The 21,829-nt window shown below is 36.9% G+C and overlaps 1 protein-coding gene across 1 annotated transcript in view; it reads right to left on the bottom strand.

Moving 5' to 3' along the window:
- Window positions 1-21,829, bottom strand: part of KCNH8 (potassium voltage-gated channel subfamily H member 8) — a 387,230-nt gene that overhangs the window by 152,627 nt on the left and 212,774 nt on the right. Inside the window, exons 4-5 of the mRNA XM_027086541.1 lie at window positions 20,772-20,899; window positions 15,592-15,832 (exon numbers count right to left, since the gene is read on the bottom strand). Coding sequence (XP_026942342.1) covers window positions 15,592-15,832; window positions 20,772-20,899 — 369 coding nt within the window. The remainder of the gene's footprint in view (window positions 1-15,591; window positions 15,833-20,771; window positions 20,900-21,829) is intronic.

Below are 21,829 nucleotides of genomic sequence, written 5' to 3' on the forward strand. Positions count from 1 at the left end.
TTAAACTAATCGAAAGAAAATGTCTTGAAAGTCTAATTTTTTGGTAGAACAAAATATTGTTATTGTTAGAACACTGTCATTGCAGATGATTTTGTTTATAGCAAAGAATGGTGAGCATATTTCCATAAATCTACGTGTCTAATAGGAAATGATGGTAAATAAAGTACTTTTAATAATGAAACATAAACTTATTATTCTAGCCTAAGGAAAATATGAATTGCTATTTTTGAACCAATCAAATGAAGAAGCACTCTGCTTTGCAGTTTCACATGGTTAAGGAAAATACAGTGGTCACATATCAATAGTTGATTTATCAAAGCGCTTCATGTGAAAAGCTTAAAGAAGCAATAATTGAAATATAGTTTATTTGCAAAATAAATGCAATTTTAGTTTTTGTTTAAGTAGATACTTTTAAGCCAGCTTATTTTGGAACTCCTAATAACAGTGATGAAATTGAAAAAGTAGTACCTTACTTTTCAGTGTGCTTTCTTTTTCCCCCCAAGGCATTCTGACATATAAAATCTCTCCAGTTGTGAGGTAAGACATTGGATATGGTGTACTTCTCTGGGAATCTGAAGGGGTAGGGTCATTTTCTTTTTTTGGTTTAATTATTGCTATATCCTCAGGCTTAGATTTATTCAGCAGAAAATAGTAGTCGAATGGGCACTGATTCATTTCTAGCCAATGGTTAATGTTCAGTACAATACATTTCATTTATCTGATATTCCAAATATGTTACCTGTGAATGTAGGCACTGTTAATACTCTTGTAGTTGGGTTTGAATAGCTGCGTGGGACAAGGGTCAAACCTGAGCCCTGGCTATGAATGTCATCTTGAGTTACTGTTAGAGACCCTATGACTCTATCCAAGATAAGCGTGAATGGCTAAATGGGACAACTCAACATACTTATGGCTTTGGGTTATGGGGCTGCAGGTATGCATATATGGGGATGTATGTCTGTGTGGACTTTCGTTGCCACCCTGTGTTTGAAAGGCAGGATGAGACTAACAGGAAGAATGGGACTGACAGGGAGAGAGGATGGGAGGGAAGGACTCAAATGCTAAGAGATAAATGGGTGCTAACTAACCAAACCTTCTAAATATGTAGTACAGAAATACCAGGATGCCCAAATCATTCAGTGGTAAAATTTATTGCAATTCCATCATCACCATGAAATTTCAACTTTATTTATTCTTCAAAGTCTTTCCCTCCAGTATCAAAGTCTATATCTTTACTTTTAAGGCATTTAACTAAAGGGGGGAAATGACATCTTTGCACTTTTCAGGAAAATGAATGTAAGTTGGGGTTTGCTTGTACAATAAAAAAGATATTCAAGAATGCTGAAAGAATTAAAGTACGTCCTTTGAGGCTTGGGTTTCTACTGGAGAGTAATGAACTGGAGTTGAATGGGATAAGAAACTTATTCCTTGGTTCTACATTAAATGGAAAAAAGGCATATCTATAAAGATTGTGCACAACAAACAGGGGATTTGGGGTGAAGTTTTACAAAGCAAACATGTATTTAAAAATACTATTAGAAACTGAACACAGATCCAGTAAAATTATAAAGTTGCTGTATAGACAAGTCAGTTACTCTAAAGCTGGGGATTAAGGTTTTAGCTAATATCTTCCTTCTCGACGGTATAACTAGAAGCCCAGCTTTTGGTCTCAGGCCTCATCAGAGCTGGGCAGGAAAAAGGAAGAGGGGCTGAAATGCAGATCAGCTCAGTTCCTTGTTCCTAGAAGTGCTGATGAAAGACTGGATGGAAAAAGACACGGGAATAATTGCCTTTAATATTGTTTGGGAAGCATTTGATGCATGCCAGACCACAGCACTGCAGATTAAGGATGCTTGACTTAGGTAGATGTAAGGCGATAATATTTGAGATCTTCTCTCGGTTTTTCTAAAAGGATGCTGAACCAAGTCTGTAGGAGGAGCTATAAAGATTCATATCCTTTAAGTGGTAAATGATTCCCCAGATACCTGTGTTCCTGAAAGTTAAGGATGTGGAATATTCTGGTCTACTTTATTGCCATGATTAGCTGGATTTTCAGTATGTATTAAAGAGTCCTGATTTTCTGAAAATAGTATTAAAACAATCCAAGGATACATGGGCTTGGTGATGTTATTGAGAATACTCATCACTACTGACTAAACAATGAGTGATTTCTTGATACAGTTACCTCACTAAATCCTCACAATGAGGCTACTATTTTTGCCATTTTACAAATGGGTTTTAGTCCAGGCTTGGTCAGTAATTAGCTAGATCTTGAATAAATTCCTTATTGTTTTCCCCCCTTTCCTTCTTATGTATAAACAGATTGACCTGCCTTAATTATGTCGCAAGGTTATAATTAAAACTAAATGATATGAAGAAATAAAGAGTCTGAGATAGCAGAATTTGGTGACATGTAGGTGAATAGAAGCATTGGTTAACAAAGAACTGCAGACAAAAGGAGAAAGAAATAAAATAATCAGAAATGATGAAAATATAGATATATGCTCATAAGAAATACTGCGCTTACAGGAATTCTGTTCATTAGTTGAGGTAAAATCATTTGAAAATACATAAATGGTGATCTAAAAGCACTAAATAAATACCAGATGATGGTTGTGATGATTAATGAATTAAAGTCAAACCCGCATATTTCTAAAATGGTCGCTACATGTGATACTGTCCCCACTGAGAACCAATGAACTGGAACTACCTAAATCAACAGAGTATAACCTTAAACATATAACATTGAGAAAAAAATGCCTTTTGAACATGCATGGGGTGTTTGGCATTGTCATAATAACTGGGGAGGCTTGTTGGTGGATAGTGGGTGAGGATGTTAGATGTTCAGACCTGGACAGGACTACACAGTGTAGGATTGCCCTTTATCTCACACAACTGTCAACTGTCCTTTTATGACTAAGGTCAATGCAGAGTAAACAGAAAGTTCAGTTGCATATCTTGTTTCTTTTGACCTTGTAGCTTCCTGAGGACTTCTTAGAGAGACCAAGTCAGTCAGAGTTATAGATTTATGGAGTAGCCTATACTTCTAAGCCTTTGTGGTTATAGCAGCAGATAAGAAGTACGTGCAAACCACCTCCTAGATAGGCTCACAGTGAAATGACAGGTCAGAAGAAAGAGCATTCTATTTCTTTGGAACAGATATATCTTAGAGTTTCTGAAATCGTCCAGTACAAGGGGTCATGGATAATAGCGCTGTAATTTATTTTTTATTTTTAAAGTGAGAGAGTTATCAGTAGCAGAATATCCAATTAACAGTGGTTCTAATAATAGGAGCTTTATTATATCACTTGGCAGAGTCTAGAGGTACAAAATTTCAGCTTCCTGCTCTGCCATCCGTGTCTTTACTATATCTCTGCTAATAATTAAGGATGACTGCAGTAGTCACACACAACATATTCTTCCATTCACACATCACAGGGGGAAATGAAGGAATAGGGACACGAATATTTTTCCCTCACATGTCTCTCTTCTTTCATTCAGGGGAAAAGTGATTTCCAAGAAGCCCCACAGAAACAACCTATTTCTTAAAGGACAGAATCAGTCACATACTCACCCCTGCTCCTGAAGCAGCTAAGGGGAAGGGAATTCCCCCTGGCTTAGACTCTACTCATCATTAATTCCCTGGGCCTGGGCATACTGTTGCCTGCACAAAATTGGGTTCTTTGGGTTGTTAGGAAATAGGGAAGTTTTACAACCAAGATTTCAGAGATTCAAACTATTAATTTCTTCATTCATGGAAAACAAGAGAAGGAAGTTAGTATTCTTTCTCTAATTTTATGCTTCATTGCTATTAATAAAGAAAAGCAAGTTGAGTGGAATTTTTCAGAAAATGGCATCATGATTATAAACTCTTCAGAAACCTGATCTAATGACCAGGAGACCTGAGTCTGCCATCCACTAGTTATGGGGCTTTGGGCACTAGGGCTCAGGTTCTCACCTATAAAGTAAGAAAGATTGAATTAGATACATTACCAGTAGGTCACTTCTCATTTTAAGTTTGTAAGGCTTTGAATCAGCAGCTAAGTTATACATGATGGTTTTCAAACTAAAAGTAATCTTATAACCACTTTGTAACTTACAGCCAAGGCTTGTGCCCTATTGATCCTAAAGGACCAACGTGGCTTACAAACAATTTATCTGAAGAGGAAGAGAGTAGTTAGGAGAGATCAAGCTCACCATTCATATTTATATTCTGACAAGCATAATTACACTCAGATGCTTTCTTTACGGTGAACCTATCAGGGAAGACTGTTTTTGAGTCAGTCTTCCCAAAAGAGGGTCACTGAGTGGTCAGAGAAGAATACGCTGAGAGGTAAAAATAACTTTAGGAGATGCTGGATTAATCACAGTTAAACAGATTTCTTTATCACTGAATTTCTCAGAGGATTTATAATGCTAAAGTACATTATAAATCTCCTAAAGAGATATAGTACCTTCCAACTTTCATTTTGACTATGTATTTATTTTTCATGGAACATTTAATTTTTCCCCACTTAGAAGATAATCTCATTTGTATAGCGTTGTACAAATAACAAAATATTTTGAAAAACATCATTTATTTTGCTATATGAAAACATAACCTTCCCAAACCTCTTGTTAACCTACTTCTTAACAATTCTGAACCATTTGACTATAAGATGCCAACTTAGAGAATAGAATACACTATTCTATAAATAGAATATAAACAATGTTACATATGCATATGGGTTTTATTGCACATACCAATTTAATAAATTTTAAATGGTATAAAAACACTGTCTTAGTATCATAAAAATACATTGTTAGAGGCAATACAGTTTTTTATTCCTTATATTTTGATTTCTTTCTCAGTGATCATTTTTAGGCCACCTTTGTGAAATATTTCATAGAATAAAAGTTCTGGGAAACATACTTTGAGAAAGGTTAGTTTAAATTATTTTTCCAAATATATTATAATAAAATGTAGAGGAGTTGAAACTCCTCTACATTTAGAAAAAAGAGCAGTAGGAAAACAGTAGGAAAGAGCAGAGAAGTTTTTAGTGCTTATAAAAATAAGTCAGTTAACTAGGGATTCCAGGCAGGAGTTATACTTAAACTGTTGGCAAACCCAAATACCAAATTATAAAGTCATCTTTGTAGAAGCTAAACTGCATGAAAACAGGAGTGGAGTTTCCATTCTTCTGTCATGGAACTAGTAAGAGATGGGTATTTTTTACCTAGAAAAACATTTTGCTGCCTGGAGCACAGTAGAAATGGCAATAAGAAAGAACAGCAGAAGATTTAGGGGCAACTCTCAGAGGGGCAAGCCAGACTCTATTAGTTTAGCAGGTGAAATCAGCCTAAAAGAAAGAAAAAAACCCACCTTATATCTTTCTCACAGGTGTGAGTTCTCCTGAGTATAAACAAGTCATCATCTGTCAATGAATAGGTAGTACCAGAAATGGCTTCTAAGCCCTAGAAATGTCCAATATCTAAGAACCAGGAAGAGCGGGAAATAAAGTTCCAAGATGTAACCTTGTCTCTATGACAGAGTTGAAAAAAATAATAATGATAATAAATACTTGTTAAGCAGATACTCAGGCTTAGGTATGTTGAGTGATTGCTGAAGTTCATGAGAACTTTGACAAGGTCATGAGGAGCCTTTTTAGAGTCCTAATTTATGTTTGTCTTGGGTGGGTGGCAAAAGGCATCAAAGGTTAGCAAAGTAAAATGATATAAAACTAACAGAATGTAAATTGTTACAGCCACTATGGAGAACAGCATGAAGGTTCCTTAAAAAACTAAAAACAGAGCTACCATAAGATCTAGCAATCCCACTCCTGGGCATATATCTAGAGAAAAACATGGTTCAAAAAGGATACATGCACCCCAATGTTCATTGCAGCACTGTTTACAATAGCCAAGACATGGAAGCAAACCTGAGTGTCCACCAACAGATGAACGGATAAAAAAGATGTGGTATAGATATATAATGGAATATTACTCAGTCATTAAAAAGATTGAAATAATGCCATTTGCAGCAACATGGATAGACCTGGAGATGGTCATACTAAGTGAAGTAAGTCAGACAGAGAAAGACAAATATCATATGATATCGCACTTACATGTGGAATCTAAAAAAAGTGATACAAATGAACTTATTTATAAAACAGAAACAGACTCACGGACTTAAGGGAATGAACTTATGGTTACCAGGAGGCAAGGGTGGGAGGGAGGGATAGCCTGGGAGCTTGGGATTGACATGTACACACTGCTATATTTAAAACAGATAACCAAGGACCCCCTGTAAAAAAAAAAAAAGAATCTTATCAAAATAAATAAATAAATAAAAACAATGCACTGGCATATGGACACACCCCATTGTCTACAATTTTCCCTTTCTTCTTTGTTAATTGAGGTATAATTGACATATAACATTATATTAGTTTCAGGTATACAACATAATGATTTGATATTTGTATATATTGTGAAATGATCACCACAAAAAATCTAGTTACCATCTGTCACCATCTGATTTTTCCTTGTGATAAGAACTTCTAAGATCTACTCTCTTAGCACCTTTCAAGTATGCAGTACAGTATTATTGACTGTACTCACCATGCTGTACATTAGATCCCCATGACCTTTTAATTTTATAACTGAAAGTTTGTAACTCTTGACCCCTTCACACATTGTGCCCACCTCCCAATACTCCCTTCCTCTATGGCAACTACTGATCTGTTTTCTATCTATTGGTTTGGTTTTCCATAGTGCAATACCCTCAAGATCCAGCCATGTTTTTGCAAATAGCAACATCTCATTTTTCATGGCTGAGTAGTATTCCACTGTATAAACAGTTGCCCCTTGGTATTTGTAGGGGATTGGTTCCAGGTCCCCAAGGATACCAAAATCTGCGGGTGCTCAAGTCTCATATAAAATGGCATAGTATTTGCATATAGCCTACACACATCCTCACATATACTTTAAATCATCTCTAGATTACTTACAATACCTAATATAAGGTAAATGCTGTGTAAATATTTATAAGTACAATGTAAATGTGATGTAAACGGTTGCTGGTGTGTGACAAATTCAAATTCTGCTTCATGGAAAGTTCTAAAAACTTTTTTTCTTGTGTGTTTTCGATCCACAGTTGGGTGAATTTGCAGATGTGGAGCCCACAGATATGGAGGGTTGACTGTATACACAAACAACTTTTTTCATCCATTCATCCATCCATGGAAACTTAGGTTGTTTCTGTATCTTGGATATTGTAAATAATGCTGCAACGAACATAGAGGTACGCATATCTTTTTGAATTAGTCTTTTCGATTTCTTCAGGTAAGTACCAAAGAAGTGGAATTGCTGGAATTTATAGTAGTTCTATTTCTAATTTTTTGAAGAAGCTCCTTACTGTTTTCCATAGTGGCTGCACCAATTTACATTTCCACCAACAGTGAATGAGGTTCCCTTTTCTCCACATCCTCACTAACACTTGTTATTTCTTGTCTTTTTGATAATAACCATCCTAACAAGTGTGGTTTTGATTTGCATTTCCCCGATGATTAGTAATGGAAAATGTCTGTTCATATCCTCTGCTCAATTTTTAATCAGATTGCTTGTTTTTCTATTATTGAGTTGTATGGGTTCTCCATATATTTTGGATATTAACCTCCTATTGATATATGATTTGCAAATATCTTCTCCCATTCATTAGGTCACCCTTTTATTTTTTTTGATGGTTTCCTTCACTGTGCAGAAGTTTTTTGGTTTGATGTAGTCCTACTTGTTTACTCTTGCTTTTGTTGCCCTTGACATTGGTGTCTGATCCAAAAAATCTTTATCAAGACTGATGTCAAGGAGTTCATTGCCCATGTTTTCTTCTAAGAGTTTTATGGTTTCAGGTCTTACATTCAACTCTTTAATCAATTTGAGTTAATTTTTGTACATGGTATAAGATAGTAGTCTATTTTCATTCTTTTGCATGTGGTTGTCAAGTTTTCCTAACACCATTTATTGAAGAGACTGTCCTTTGCGCATTGAATATTCTTGCCCTCTTTATTGAAAATTAATTGGTCATATATGTGTGAGTTTATTTCTGGGCTCTCTATTCTGTTCCATTGATCTATGTGTGTTTTATAATGTTTTATACTGTTTTGATTACCATGGCTTTGTAATATAGTTTGAAATCTGGGCGCATTATATCTCTAGCTTTGTTCTTTTTACTCAAGATTGCTTTAGCTATTCAGGGTTTTTGTGGTTCCGTACACATTTTAGGATTGTACATTTTTTTCTGTGAAAAATGCCTTTGGAATTTTGATAGGGGTTGTATTAATTCTGTAGATTGATTGGGCAATATGGACATTTAAACAATATTAAGTCTTTTGATCCTTGAGCATAGAATATCTTTTGATTTATTTGTGTCTTCAATTTCTTACATCAACGTCTCATAGATTTCAGTGTACAGGTCTTTTACCTCCTTGGTTAAATTTATTCCATGGTATTTTATTCTTTTTTATGCAATTGTAAGTAGAATTGTTTTCTTAATTTCTCTGATAGTTCACTGTTAGTGTATAAAAATGCAACAGATTTTTGTAAATTGATTTTGTACCCCACAACCTTCCCAAATTATTAGTTCTAATAGTTTTTTGGTGGGGTCTTTAAGATTTTTCTATATATAAAATTATGTCATGTGCAAATAATGAAAGTTTTACATCTTCATTTCCAATTTGCATGACTTTTATTGCCTTTTCTTGCCTAATTGCTCTGGCTAGGACTTCTAATGTTATGTTGAAAAATAGCAGGTTTTCTTGTTTTGTTCCTGATCTTAGAGGAAAAGCTTTAGCTAACATACTATGATGGGCTTATCATATATGGCCTTTATTAGGTTGAGGTACATTCCCTCTATACCCATTTTGTTAAGAGTTTTTTTCATAACGAATATTAGCTTTTTTCCAATGCCCTCTCTGCATCTGTTTTGACCATATGATTTTTATCCTTCATTTTGTTAATGGGGTGTATCACGGTGATTGTTTTTCAGATGTTGAATTGTTCTTACATCCCTGAAATAAATCCCACTTGGTCATGGTGTATGATCCTTATAATGTATTGTTGAATTTGCTTTGCTGATATTTTGTTGAGGATTTTTACATCTATGTTTGTAAGGAATATTCGTCTATAATTTTCTTTGTTTTGTGTATGTGGTGCCCTGGTCTGTTTTGGTATCAGGGTAATGCTGGCCTCATAGAATGAGGTCAGTTTTTGGGAAGAGTTTGAGAAGAATACATATTAAATCTTCTTTCAGTGCTTGGTAGAATTCACCAGTGAAGCCATTTGGTCCTGGACTTTTGTTTGTTGGTTGGTTTTTGATTACTGACTCAATCTCCTTACTAGTAAATTGTCTATTCAGGTTTTCTATTTCTTCATAATTCAGTCTTGGAAGATTGTATGTTTCTAGAAATTTACCCATTTCTTCTAGGTTAGCCAATTTTTTGGCATATAATTGTTCATAGTAGTCCCTTATGACCCTTTGTATTCCTTTAGTACCAGTTGTATCTTTTCCTGTTTCATTTCTAGTTTTATTTGAGTTTCTCTTCTTTTTTTCTTTTACTGAATCTAGCTAATGGTTTGTCAATTTTGCTTATCTTTTCAAAGACCCAGCTCCTAGTTTTATTGATCTTTTCCATTGTCTTTTTAGTCTCTACTTCATTTATTTCTTCTCTAATGTTTATTATTTTCCTCCTTTTTCTAACATTGGGCTTTGTCTGTTTTTTTTTTAGTTTTTTGGGGGTGTAAAGTTAGGTTGTTTATTTGAGATTCTTCTGTTTCTAGAGGTAAGCTCGAATCACTATGAACTTCCTTCCCTCTTGAAACTGTTTTTGTTGCATTCAATAGATTCTGGTATGTTGTATTTTCATTTTTATTTGTCTCAAGGTATTTTAAAATTTCACCTTTGATTGCCTCATTGACCCTTTTCTTGTTCAGTAGCATTTGTTTAATCTCTACATATTTGAGATTTTCCCAGTATTTTTCTTGTAATTGATTTCTAGTTTCATACCACGTGGTCAGAAGAAAAGGCTTCATATGACTTCAATCTTCTTTAATTTATTGAGACTTGTTAAGTGGCCTAACATATGATCTCTCCTGGAAAATACTGCATGTGCACTTGAGAAGAATGTGTATTCTGCTACTTTGGGATGGAATGTTCTGTATATATGTATTCATTGCCTCTGATCTAATGTGTTAAGGCCAATACTTCCTTATTGATTTTCTTCTGAATGATCTATCCATTGATGTATGTGGGATATTAAAGTTCCCTAGTATTATTGTATTGCTGTCTATTTCTCCCTTTAGGTCTGTTAATATTTGCTTTGTATATTTAGGTGCTTCTATGTTGGGTGCATAAATAATTACAAAATGTTATATTGTCTTGTTGGATTTATCCCTTTCTCATTATGTAATACCTGTCTTTGCCTCTTATTACCATCTTTGTTTTATTTTATATATATATATATATTTAATTTATTATTTATTTTTGGCAGTGTTGGGTCTTTGTTGCTGTGCACAGACTTTTTCTCTAGTTGTGGCAAGTGGGGGCCACTCTTCATTGAGGTGTGCAGGCTTCTCATTGCAGTGGCTTCTCCTGTTGTGGAGCACAGGCTCCAGGTGTGCAGGCTTCAGTAGCTGTGGTGCATGGGCTTAGCTGCTCTGCAGCATGTGGGATCCTCCTGGACCAGGGCGCGAACCTGTGTCCCCTGCATTGGCAGGCGCATTCTTAACCACTGTGCTACCAGGGAAGCCCACCATCTTTGTTTTAAAGTCTATTTTATCTGAGTATAGATACCCCAACTTTCTTTTGGTTTCCATTTGTGTGAAACAACTTTTCCAGCCATTCACTTTCAGTCTGTGTGTGTTCTTACATCTAAAGTGAGTTTCTTATAGGCAGTATGTAGATGGGTCTTGTTTATCTATCCATTCAGCCACTCTATGTCTTTTGATTTAGTCCATGAACATGTAAAGTAATTATTGACAGGTATGTACTTATTGCTGTTTTGTTAATTGATTTTTGACTGTTTTGTAGTTCTTCTCTGTTTTTTTCTTCTTCTCTTGCTCTCCTCCCATGTGCTTTGGTGGTTTTCTTTGCTGTTATGGTTAGATTCCTTTCTCATTATCTATTGGGTATCTACTACAGGCTTTTGCTTTGTTATTACCACAATACTCACATATGACAGCCTATATATAAATAACAGCCTATTTTAAGTTGATAGCAAGGTAAGTTTGAGTACATTCTAAAACTCTATATTTTTACTACCCCTCCATGTTTTCTCTTTTTGATGTCATAATTTACATCTTTTTATTTTGTGTATTCCTTAATTATTGTACATACAGCTACTTTTACTACTTTTATCTTTTAACCTTCATAACAGCTTTATAAATGCCTAAATACTACCTTTACTATAAATATTTACCTTTACTGATAAAATTTTTACTTTCATTTTTTTGGTTACTAATTAGTACCTTTAGAGGTCCCTTTAACATTTCTTATAAAGTCATTTTAGTGGTGTGAACTTTAGCTTGTGCTTGTCTGGAAAATGGTTTTTCTCTCCTTCGATTCTGGATGACAGTCTCACTGGGTAGATTACTCTTGGTTGGAAGTTTTCCCCTTTCAGCACTTTGAGTATATTGTGCTACTCCCCTCTGGCCTGCGAAGTTTCTCCTGAAAAATCTGCTTATAATCTTATGGGGCTGTGCACCATGTGCACACGTCATTTTACTCTTGCTGCTTTTAACATTCTCTCTTTAACTTTTGACATTTTAATTATAATGTGCCTTGGTATGGATCTTTTGGGGTTCATCTTTTTGGAATTCTCTGGATCTGAATATGGATGTCTGTTTCCTTCCCCAGTTAATAAAGTTTTTCGCCATTATTTCTTCAAATAAGTTTTTTGCCCCTTTCTCTTTTTCTTCTCCTTCTGAACCCTCTATAATGCAAATGTTATTTTGCTTGATGTTGTCCCACAGATCGTTTAAGCTATTTCCACTTATTTATTTATTTATTTAGGTATAGTTGCTTTACAGTGTTGTGTTAATTTCTGCTGTATAATGAAGTGAATCAGCTATATGTATACCTATATCCCCTCCCTCTTGGAGCTCCCCGCCCAACCCCCCCATCCCACCCATCTAGGTCATCACAGAGTACCGAGCTGAGCTCCCTGGGCTATACAGCAGGTTTCTACTAGCTATCAATTTTACACATGGTAGTGTGTATATACTACCAATCCTAATCTCCCAATTCGTCCCACTCCCCTTCCCCCCATGTCCACATGTTCGTTTTCTATGTCTGCATCTCTACTCCTGCCCTGCAAATAGGTTCATCTGTACCATTTTTCTAGATTCCACATATATGTGCTAATATATGATATTTGTTTTTCTTTCTGACTTACATCATTCTGTATGACAGACTCTAGGTCCATCCACATCTCTACAAATGACCCAATTTCATTCCTTTTTATGGCTGAGTAATATTCCATTGTATATATGTACCACATCTTCTTTATCTGTTCATCTGTTGATGGACATTTAGGTTGCTTCCATGTCCTGGCTATTGTAAATAGTGCTGCAATTCTTTTTTTTTTTTTTTTCTTTTTTGCTCTTCTCTTTGGGTGAGTTCCACTACCCTGTCTTCCAGATCACTGATTCTTTCTCCTGCTTCAATTAGTCTGCTGTTGAATCCCTCTAGTGTATTTTCCAGTTCAACTATTATATTCTTCAGTCATGTGCCTTCTTACATTTTCTATCTCTGTTAAAGTTCTCACTATGTTTATCCATTCTTTTCTGAGTTTGGTGAGGATCTTCATGACCATTCTTTTGAACCCTTGACCTAGTTGATTACTATTTCTATTTCACTAAGGTTTTTTTTTTTCCCTGGGTTTTTATCTTGTTCTTTCGTTTGGAACATATTCCTGTTTCCTCATTTTGCCTGACTCTCTGTGTTTGTTTCTATGCATTCTCCTTTCAGTCCTGAAGGAGAGGCCTTTGTAGGAGATGAACCTTGTTGTTCAACCTTGCCCTGGCTCTTGGTTGTCTCTCGAGCCTTTGTGATTGTCTAAGCAGCCTGATTGGCTCTTGATAGACCCCAGTTGTTGAGGGTGTGCCAATAGCTGTCAATGTTCCAAAGGGAGGATCTCAGTCAGTACCTAGTTTCAGGCTGATCGGAAGTCAGATCCTCAGGCAGCAGCTTTTAAAGTATGCAAATATATACAGTCCTCTGAGACTTCAGTTGTAAACCCTACTGGCCTGTAGACCAGGCAATTTGGAGGTGACCCCCTGGTGACAATTGCAAAAATCAGGGTTCCAGGTGAGTCTATAAGCTCTTTGAGCTGTAGTATGGCCAAGGAAGAGCACAGAGAAGGCATCCCCAGCTTGTGTTCCCTGAGGGCACCTTCTTAGTTCCTAGATGTGTAGTAAACCTGAAGCCTGCTCTTCAGGCTGAAGCTCTAGGACAAGAAAATAGACCTTTCTTCACAGGAAGATCTGGAGCGTGTTCAGTGTGCTGTCTGTGCTATGCCCTAGGGGTGACGGCCTGCCGAGAACTGCCTCTCTGGTTGTTTCAGCCCCATGGGGCCCAGAAACACAAGTTTCCCTGGCCACCAGAGCCAGGCTATCAAGGAGTAGGCACCAGTGGCTTTAGTGGGGTGGGGTATGCCCATCAACACTAGCTACATAGAAGGAGCACAAAACTGGCACCCACTAGCCCTTCAGTCTCTGGAGAGAGCCCCCACCAGCTTCTGCCCCTCCAGCAGACACGTTAATATTACCTAACACATCTCCTTCACATATGGTCTAGGCACTTTTCAAACTGCTGCTTGCACACTTGGTCCCAGGGTGAGTAAGTCTGTGAGTGAGCCCTTTAAGAGTGGAATCTCTGTTCCCTACAGCCCTTGGATACTTCTGGATGTAAGCCCCATTGGCTTTCAAAGTCAGATGTTTGAAGGGCTTGTCTCTCAGGTGCAGGTCTCAAGGGTTGGGGTCCTGATGTTGGGCATGAACCCCCTCACTCCTCAGGAAGAAATTCCACACGTGTGAGATCCTTCCAGTCGTGGGTTGCCACACAAGTAGTCGGGTTTTTGGTGAGACCGAATCTTTGCCTCTCCTACCTTCTTCACGTGGTCCTTTTATCCTTTGTTGTGAAGGATCTGTTCAGCTAGTTTTCAGGTCTTTTTCAGAGAAAATTGTTCCATATACAGCTGTGTATTTGCTGTTTCCATGGGAGGAGGTGAGTTCAGGCTTTTCCTACACTGCCATCTTGAAAGGTCTCTTGTACAGTTTTCATTTTAAATTCTTTTTCAAACTGGAATGTTGTTACTTGCCATTTAACTGTGATTTAATATCCCTTATGGTTATACTTTTCCAATAAAGAATAGTTTAAGTTAAAAAAAAGGTTAAAGATAAGTTTCCTTGAGTTTGCAGCCTTACCAAGCTACCTAACTAGACAACATTGCCATCTAGTGGCCTAAACATACTACAGCCATCACCTTTGGGGTGGGAGTTGGGGTCCTAGCATAGGTCTGAGGGGTGTGTCCAGGAAGTGCAATGTTAACAGTGATGCCAAAGTCACATCAAGAACATACAAACTCTTCCAGAGCAAACACGTGAGACCTTCAGTTGGAGAATCCAAAGTTGTACCAGCTCCACAGAGAAAAAGTATTACTGCCATTGAAACAATCTTTTGATCTGCCTCACTTATTTATTTCCTTTTCTTTGAACTTTTAGGGTCCATTTTTTCATTCCCTTGTTCACCTACTGCTTGAAAACATTCTCCAAACATTCTCTCATCTTTACGAAAAGGATGTTATCCTACATCGCCATGACCAGGTAAAGACGCAGGAATCAGATTGCTAATGGTGGTCAGGAACTCCACATGGGGGTCAATCTGCGCTTTCATGGAGAACTAGAATGAGCAAGCAAGAGCTCGGCTTTGGTCTAAACAAGACGATGCTTTAAGAGACAGGAAAATAGAAGACTTACAAGCATGGAGCAGATGCAGCTTCAACTGAGATTCCAAATATTCTAGAGATAAATATTCTTAGCAAACATCCCTTGGGGCCTCTCCTTTCGTTAAAATCAGATACTCAGGGTTTCTCCTGATTGACTAGAAGGTTTATGTAATCCGTTGCTTCTGCAACTAGGCCACCTATGGCAACCACCATCAACCGCCGGAAAAGCACGACGGGCATGAAGAAACATGCCCAAGACGGGACCATTATCAGAACACCACTGATAGGTTCTTGCCAACCCTCATCTCTGACCCTGTACAGGTAAGATCATAATAGAAGTTGAGAGTACAAACAAAACAGCCATTGTCTTTTTCAACCCACTTTTGATGAAATAAGGATAGAAACAAAAAACATCAGTTTAGATCTGTTTGAACAAAGTAAGAAAGCTGGAAGAGGCAATTTTCAGAAATCCAAATATGTGCTTCTCCAAAATTTGCATAAGAGGCTGAGTCATGCCCATGCAAATGGATCTTAGTTCAAATTCATGTTAGAAAAATCTGGAACACACTTACTTCCCCTATGCAAATCTCCTAGGAAAACAGCCGTGGGTTCTTACCTATAATAAAAAGAATCTCCACTGCAATGTCACTGACTGTTGTGCTCCGAGTTGTCGATAGGTCATCATTGCCAATAAAGCAAACGTTGTAAGGTACGGTCACGGCAACATAAAACGTCGCCAATAGAATAAGCCAGTCCCAGCCGGCTTTGAAAGTGCTGAAATGCAAAAGTATGAATTTGGACTTTTTTGCATCAGAAACTTTATACTCCGGAAATGCTGGTTTATCTACAAAAACATTCTGTGGATAAAGACAAAAAGGAGAGAAGGGAGAAACACAACATTAGAAATAAGGAACACACAGCCTTAAACACATGGGGAGAATTATTTATACATACAATGTCAATACATCTTTATTTTTTTTTTGAATTTTATTTATTTTTTTATACAGCAGGTTCTTATTAGTTATCCATTTTATACTTATTAGTGCATATATGTCAATCCCAATCTCCCAACAATGTCAATACATCTTACAAGTGACTTTTAGAAGTTGGTGATGCAAAAAGTAGACTTTTAAGTATGTTAAAATCGGGCAGAGATCTTTGTTATAAGTGACAGGAATATGCAGAGTGTAGTCACCAGTGTTAATAAGTGACTAATCCAGATTTTGTTCATGAAGAATAAAAAGATCGCTACCTAAAATGTCACCTAGAAACATCCAAAGTTGCAAGTATAAGCCTACATACATTATAAACACAAAGATACAGTTATGTTCCTACTGTCATGGGGACATTCCATATACTTATAGTTTTGAGATGACAGTCATTATCTAAAGAATATTTGGGGCCTGAAATACTTCTAATAGCAGCAAAGGTACCATTTTTTTTTCTCAAAAGGTTAGAGCTATATGATCAATTCAATTGTAAATAGCTGTTAACATGTCTTTCAAACTATAAGCAGGTTGTGCTGACTACTTGCATTTTGTATTATGGTTGTTGGTGAAGTTTCCAGCTGGGAACCCAAATCTCATAACCTTGATGGACATAGATTTAGTCTGGCACTGGCTAGCCCTTGTTAAGAGGGCAAAGCAAGAAACAGTTACTTAACAGTTATTATTCAAGTCATGGGAGGAGAAAGGCAATGTTCACTGTGCAGCTGATTAAATGCAGAATAGCTGGAGTTTTTATAACTGCAAAAGCACTTCACTTTGAAAGCAGTCCAAATTGAGGAACAATTCTCTTTATTGCTGTGAGACAAAGGGAGGCCCAACAATAGCGTGTGTGGCAATTTGACAGCCTATGACCAGATACTTGCAGACCTTGCTTTGACCTCAATTAATGAGAGATACAAGATAGGTAATGGAAACTTAAATTTGAAAGTTACGTTGAATGAACAGAACAGTTCAAAGTTCTTGAATACCTGTTACTTGCAGGTCGCAGTGTGTTTTCTTGTTTCCGGCACTGAAGGAAGGGCAAATTAATGTGGTATGTCCAGGGATTCCTAAAGTACTTGGAATCAGGAGCACAAGCTCTTTAGTGGAGACCCTCAGTGCCCAAATATTTCTGCTCCCTTAATATGAATGCCTCTCCTATCCTGCATCTCTCCTTGGTAGGCATTTACAACACACGTTGCTACTTCCTGTTTATAATCTCACTCATCCCACAGGGCACCTCATAAAGGCAGGATTTTGTGGTGAGGGAGGGCCTGCTTCACTCCTTCCAGATGGTTCTTTGATGCCCATCTGTCACCGTGTCTATGCTCCATTCAACTCCCTGACGTGACCTGCCTCCTTTGCCTCATTCTCTGGTTTCTAGGAACAGGTTCCAAAGGTGGATTATGACATAAAACTGAGGATGGAAGAAGAAAGTAACCCCTGTTGGGCCTCTCATCAAAGCTGAGGCTGGTGCATCGGAGAAGAGAGAGTTGGGGTCCATAAGTATAAATCTCAAGGTTGACAAGCACTTCTACTTACAATAGGACATGATGGATTCCAATACGATTTTTTTTCAAATATTTACTGCGATAACACATAACTAAAAGCCATGGAAGAATATCTCAATTTTTATCCAAATAAGTCTTTTTCTATCATGTTACAGAAATGAAATGTTTACTTTATTTGAGGGAGAAGCCAGCTCTAGGAGTGAAGGTTGGGCAAACTCAAGAAGTAAAGTATTTTTTTATTGAATTATGTTGATTCTACGAAGCATTAGTGATGCTGATGAAAAAGGTCAGCAATGTAATAGTTATCTCCACAAATCAGAAAATATATCACACTATTTCATTTTTATAGGCTACTTAAAATATAGGATTTAAGTTATTTTAAAATATACTGAGAATCCAATACATCTCAGATTAGACTTAAATTTTAAAAGGTTTTTCATTCAAATTCTGCATACATCCTGACACAATCACCTGAGTGAAGAAAAGAGATGTCCTTCTCCTCCTGCTTCTCTATTTGTAAAGTTTTATCAAAACCCTTTTGAATGGAAGAAAATTTCTAACAATTGGAAAGTGTGCTTTTAGCAAGTAAGGGGGAAAAGACATATTATTTATAACCCTGAAACCTATGAAGTTTGCCTAAAGAATAATACAACCAACTATCCTTGATGTTAGTTATATATATTATTTATTCATTTTCAAGCCTATTGTTTAGTACCAATGGTGTTTGAGTAGTTTAACCTCTACCCTATGTATTACTGACACTGAGTAGTTAAGGCCAAAGCCTAATCAAGGTAACTGTTTCCTAAACTATTTTTGCAACATGTCTTTGAAATTAACATCCAAATGAACAAAGGGATGGGAAGATGTTTCTACAGTCATTACGCTGAGTAATTTGCAAGGTAGCATATGCCTTCGATGACTACCAGCCCGGTACCCTGTTGGTAATATGTGGGCATCTAAAGCACTGTCCCTTCAAGCTCCCAAGGCTCCCATGTGATCTTTGGGTTGAAGACATTTGCATCACCCCAATGTCATGTAATAGAGTAACAAATCAAGGAAACCAGAAATTAAAAACCTTTTCCAAGAGGTACCATGTGGCAAAGTTAGAGCCAGGATTAAAGGGTGTTACATCCTGATTCTCAGAGCTTGCTAATGGCCTGATGGGCTAATTTGTTCTGAGTTGAATCATACATTCCTATTCCACAGAACTGTATGAGAGAAGCAGCAAGGTAGGGGCAGAAGCACCGTGGCTTTGAGTCAGAAGATTCATGGATGGGTCCCACATCTCCTGGTTCTACTTTTGAGATCTCAAATAAGTTGTTCTTTTCCATCTTTAAATTGGAACGAATAAAAATCGTATCTAGTAATGGCTTGCTGTAAGGATCACATGATATGATAACAGCAAAAAGAATTTGTAAATAGCAAAGAGCTACAAAAACATTAAGAAGTCTTTTTTTGGGGCACATGAATGTTAATATATCCAGGATTCCCCAAAGACTGATTGTCTAGCCAGTAAACCATTCAGATCATTGTTTCCTCTTCCCTCTTCTCTCTTTCTGTTGTCTTTTAGTCATTCTGCCCTGTTCTCCTTGAAAAGAGATGGTGAATAAGGCCAGTCCTGATTCCACATTTCCTTTTCAGAAATGTTACCTGTATTGTCAGATTCACTGTGCTGATTTGACACCTTTCCTTACCATGTATTATTTTAATGCTCCACCCTGATATTTCTACTTCTTAAATAAATGCAATTTAGCAAATTAGCCAAGGGGTGGGAGTTATGATTTTTTAAATAAGATTTTTAAGTACTGTCTGTACTTTATTGAATCAAAAGGGGAAAAACAGCATGTTCTGTGAATGCATTTTTAAGCTCACTAATACTTGGTACATTTAAATGACTCTGGACTAAATGCTAGAAGAGTGTCATCTTTCAGCATTACAGAATCTCAGGCTAATATTTGTTTAGGTGTTTTGCTGGCTGGCTTGCATAGAATCAACCCCAGGTGTGGTTACCTTTGTTTCTTCCTAGAACTTGTTTACTGTTACTAAGGCTGACTTGGTAACTGAAGGCAGGTATAATGAGGAACCAGGGGAAGGATTCAGAGATCTAGCGGTGTGCATGGTTTGAAGTCTATCCCTGGACTCTCAGGAAACCAATGTGACCAGAGGGGAATCACACTGAAGCAAAACCAGGTTGGCAGCCCTTTCATGTGAGATCGTGCTCTACACCTGGGCTGGTGCATCTTTGCTCACTAAAATCAGGTAAGCGGATACTTTGTGTTTCTGATGCATGACTGCTTTAGCAAAGCATCCGAATGTCAGATTAGGTAGTCTCAAGCTCTCCGTGTACAATGAGATGCCAAAGACTCTCCTGTGTCCTTTACTCCCAGAATCTCGGGATCTGAGATCAATTCCAAAACAGCAATGGTTGTTTGATATGACTTTTTCTAAAGTCATTGGCAAGTTAGACCCTGAGTCTCGATGTCTGTTGCCCATAGTCACACATACCCCCAAAGTTCTGTGTTCTGGAGATTCCGCAAGGCAGATTAATGACACTACCATCATTTGAAAAATCATCGTTGAATATCTACAACCAAACAGACAGAGTTCTGGATCTCCGAGTGAAGCCTCTTAGTTCTCAGAACCAATGATAAAATTAGCTGTGAAATCCTGGAGGGCGTGTGTCACTTAAAACTCTACAGAGTCACCTTTTACAGGCACAGTTGACAGATAACCACCAGGTTTCAGAGAGGAGCCCTACCATAATTTACTAAGAGTGCGACTTTAAAAAAACCCATATAATATATGGCATGTCACTTCAAACCCAGTTCCAAGGTGTGAAATTTCCAACTCTGTGTTGCATAAAATGTAAATTTTCCAAATAAAGTAATGACTTTGATTTGTTCATGGCCCCCCTGGATGAAAGCATTCAGTGAAATTAGATAAAGTGCAAAACAGATGGAGCTAAAATTAAATTTGAGAAATTTTAACCAACAAACTATGGATGTGTAATATAACTTGTTCATAAAATGTAACCAGTCGCATTTGCAGTGTCCCTAGTACCATATTGTACTGAAATAATATTCTATGCTGTGATAACACTATGATTAATCATTTTTATTACAGAAATGACTCGTGACTGCTGACTTTTTCCAGTTTGTTTTTCATAGGAAAGCACAAGCCAAAGTGGAAAAAAAATCTAGCAAAGCCAATAAATGCATAATTGGAGGCTTTCTTTTGTGAATCAAACACTGCCACCAAGGGAAAGTCTAGCATTCACTGTGTACACACACACCACCTACATTATTTATTTTCAATTTGTTCTTTTCTCTTCTTTGCAGGTGGCCAGAGATGTGATAAAGGACCGCTCGGCTCCGTCTCCGGGCTGAATCAAAGTGGGTCCCTGTTCTTGATCTCCCTTTGGCTTTGTCTGGGGGGAAAATAAAACTCATTAAGCATCAATGAATGTATCATTTGACCCCAAGAATGTCATTTTGGCAGTTCCTTCTTAAGAGCACACAGTACATGTTTTTCAACACCTAAAATTATTTGCTGGCTCCTGATGACATTTAATGGAATTTTAGTTCCTTACAATTTATTTATTTTTATCATCATATTAACATCATTATTTTTAAAAATTAAAATAAAACATACAAGAGCACAGAGAAACTTTCAAACAGTTCAGGAAAGCATTAAGCAAAAAACTCTTACTCCTTCCTTCCTGCTGTTCCACGTTCATATCCCTAATTCTACTTTCAACTTTTTTTCTCAATTTTTTCCAGAAAAATATCTAATACATATGCTATATCCACATTTATATTTATTTCTTTGCATAAATGGAAGTTTGCAATAAAAACTATTTATATTTTACTTTTTCCACATCAAAGTAATGTAAATCATTTCTAATTTGCCCATTATAGTTCTCTGCCATTCTTTTTTACAGCTAAGAGTGTACCACGTTAAGGATATAACTAGTCTTATTTCCTTTACTATTTCCCTATCATGAACATTTAGTTTGTCCAGGAGTTTTAAAAAATCTGTGTAGATAATCCTGCAATGAAAATTCTTAAATGCATAGAGCTGTGCATTGGTATGCCAAGATATTCAGTAAATAAATTACTAGGAGTGGATATGTACATTACAAATTTTGGTATACATATTCCGAATTTAATTCCAGCAACTTACACTCCCAGCAACATTGAGTGGATGTGTCTGCTTTACCACAGACATCAAAATTATGAAATATAAAATAAGAGTAGCCTAACATTTTAATAGCTGAAAGATGCCATAACATTATTTGAAGTTGCATTTTTAAAATGATCAGTGTGGATAAACATTCACTTAAATATTATTGTCCAAT

The sequence above is a fragment of the Aethalodelphis obliquidens genome, unplaced genomic scaffold (genome assembly GCF_003676395.1).
Source record: "Aethalodelphis obliquidens isolate GAN/ISIS:26980383/991018 unplaced genomic scaffold, ASM367639v1 scaffold56, whole genome shotgun sequence".
Taxonomy (NCBI): domain Eukaryota; kingdom Metazoa; phylum Chordata; class Mammalia; order Artiodactyla; family Delphinidae; genus Aethalodelphis; species Aethalodelphis obliquidens.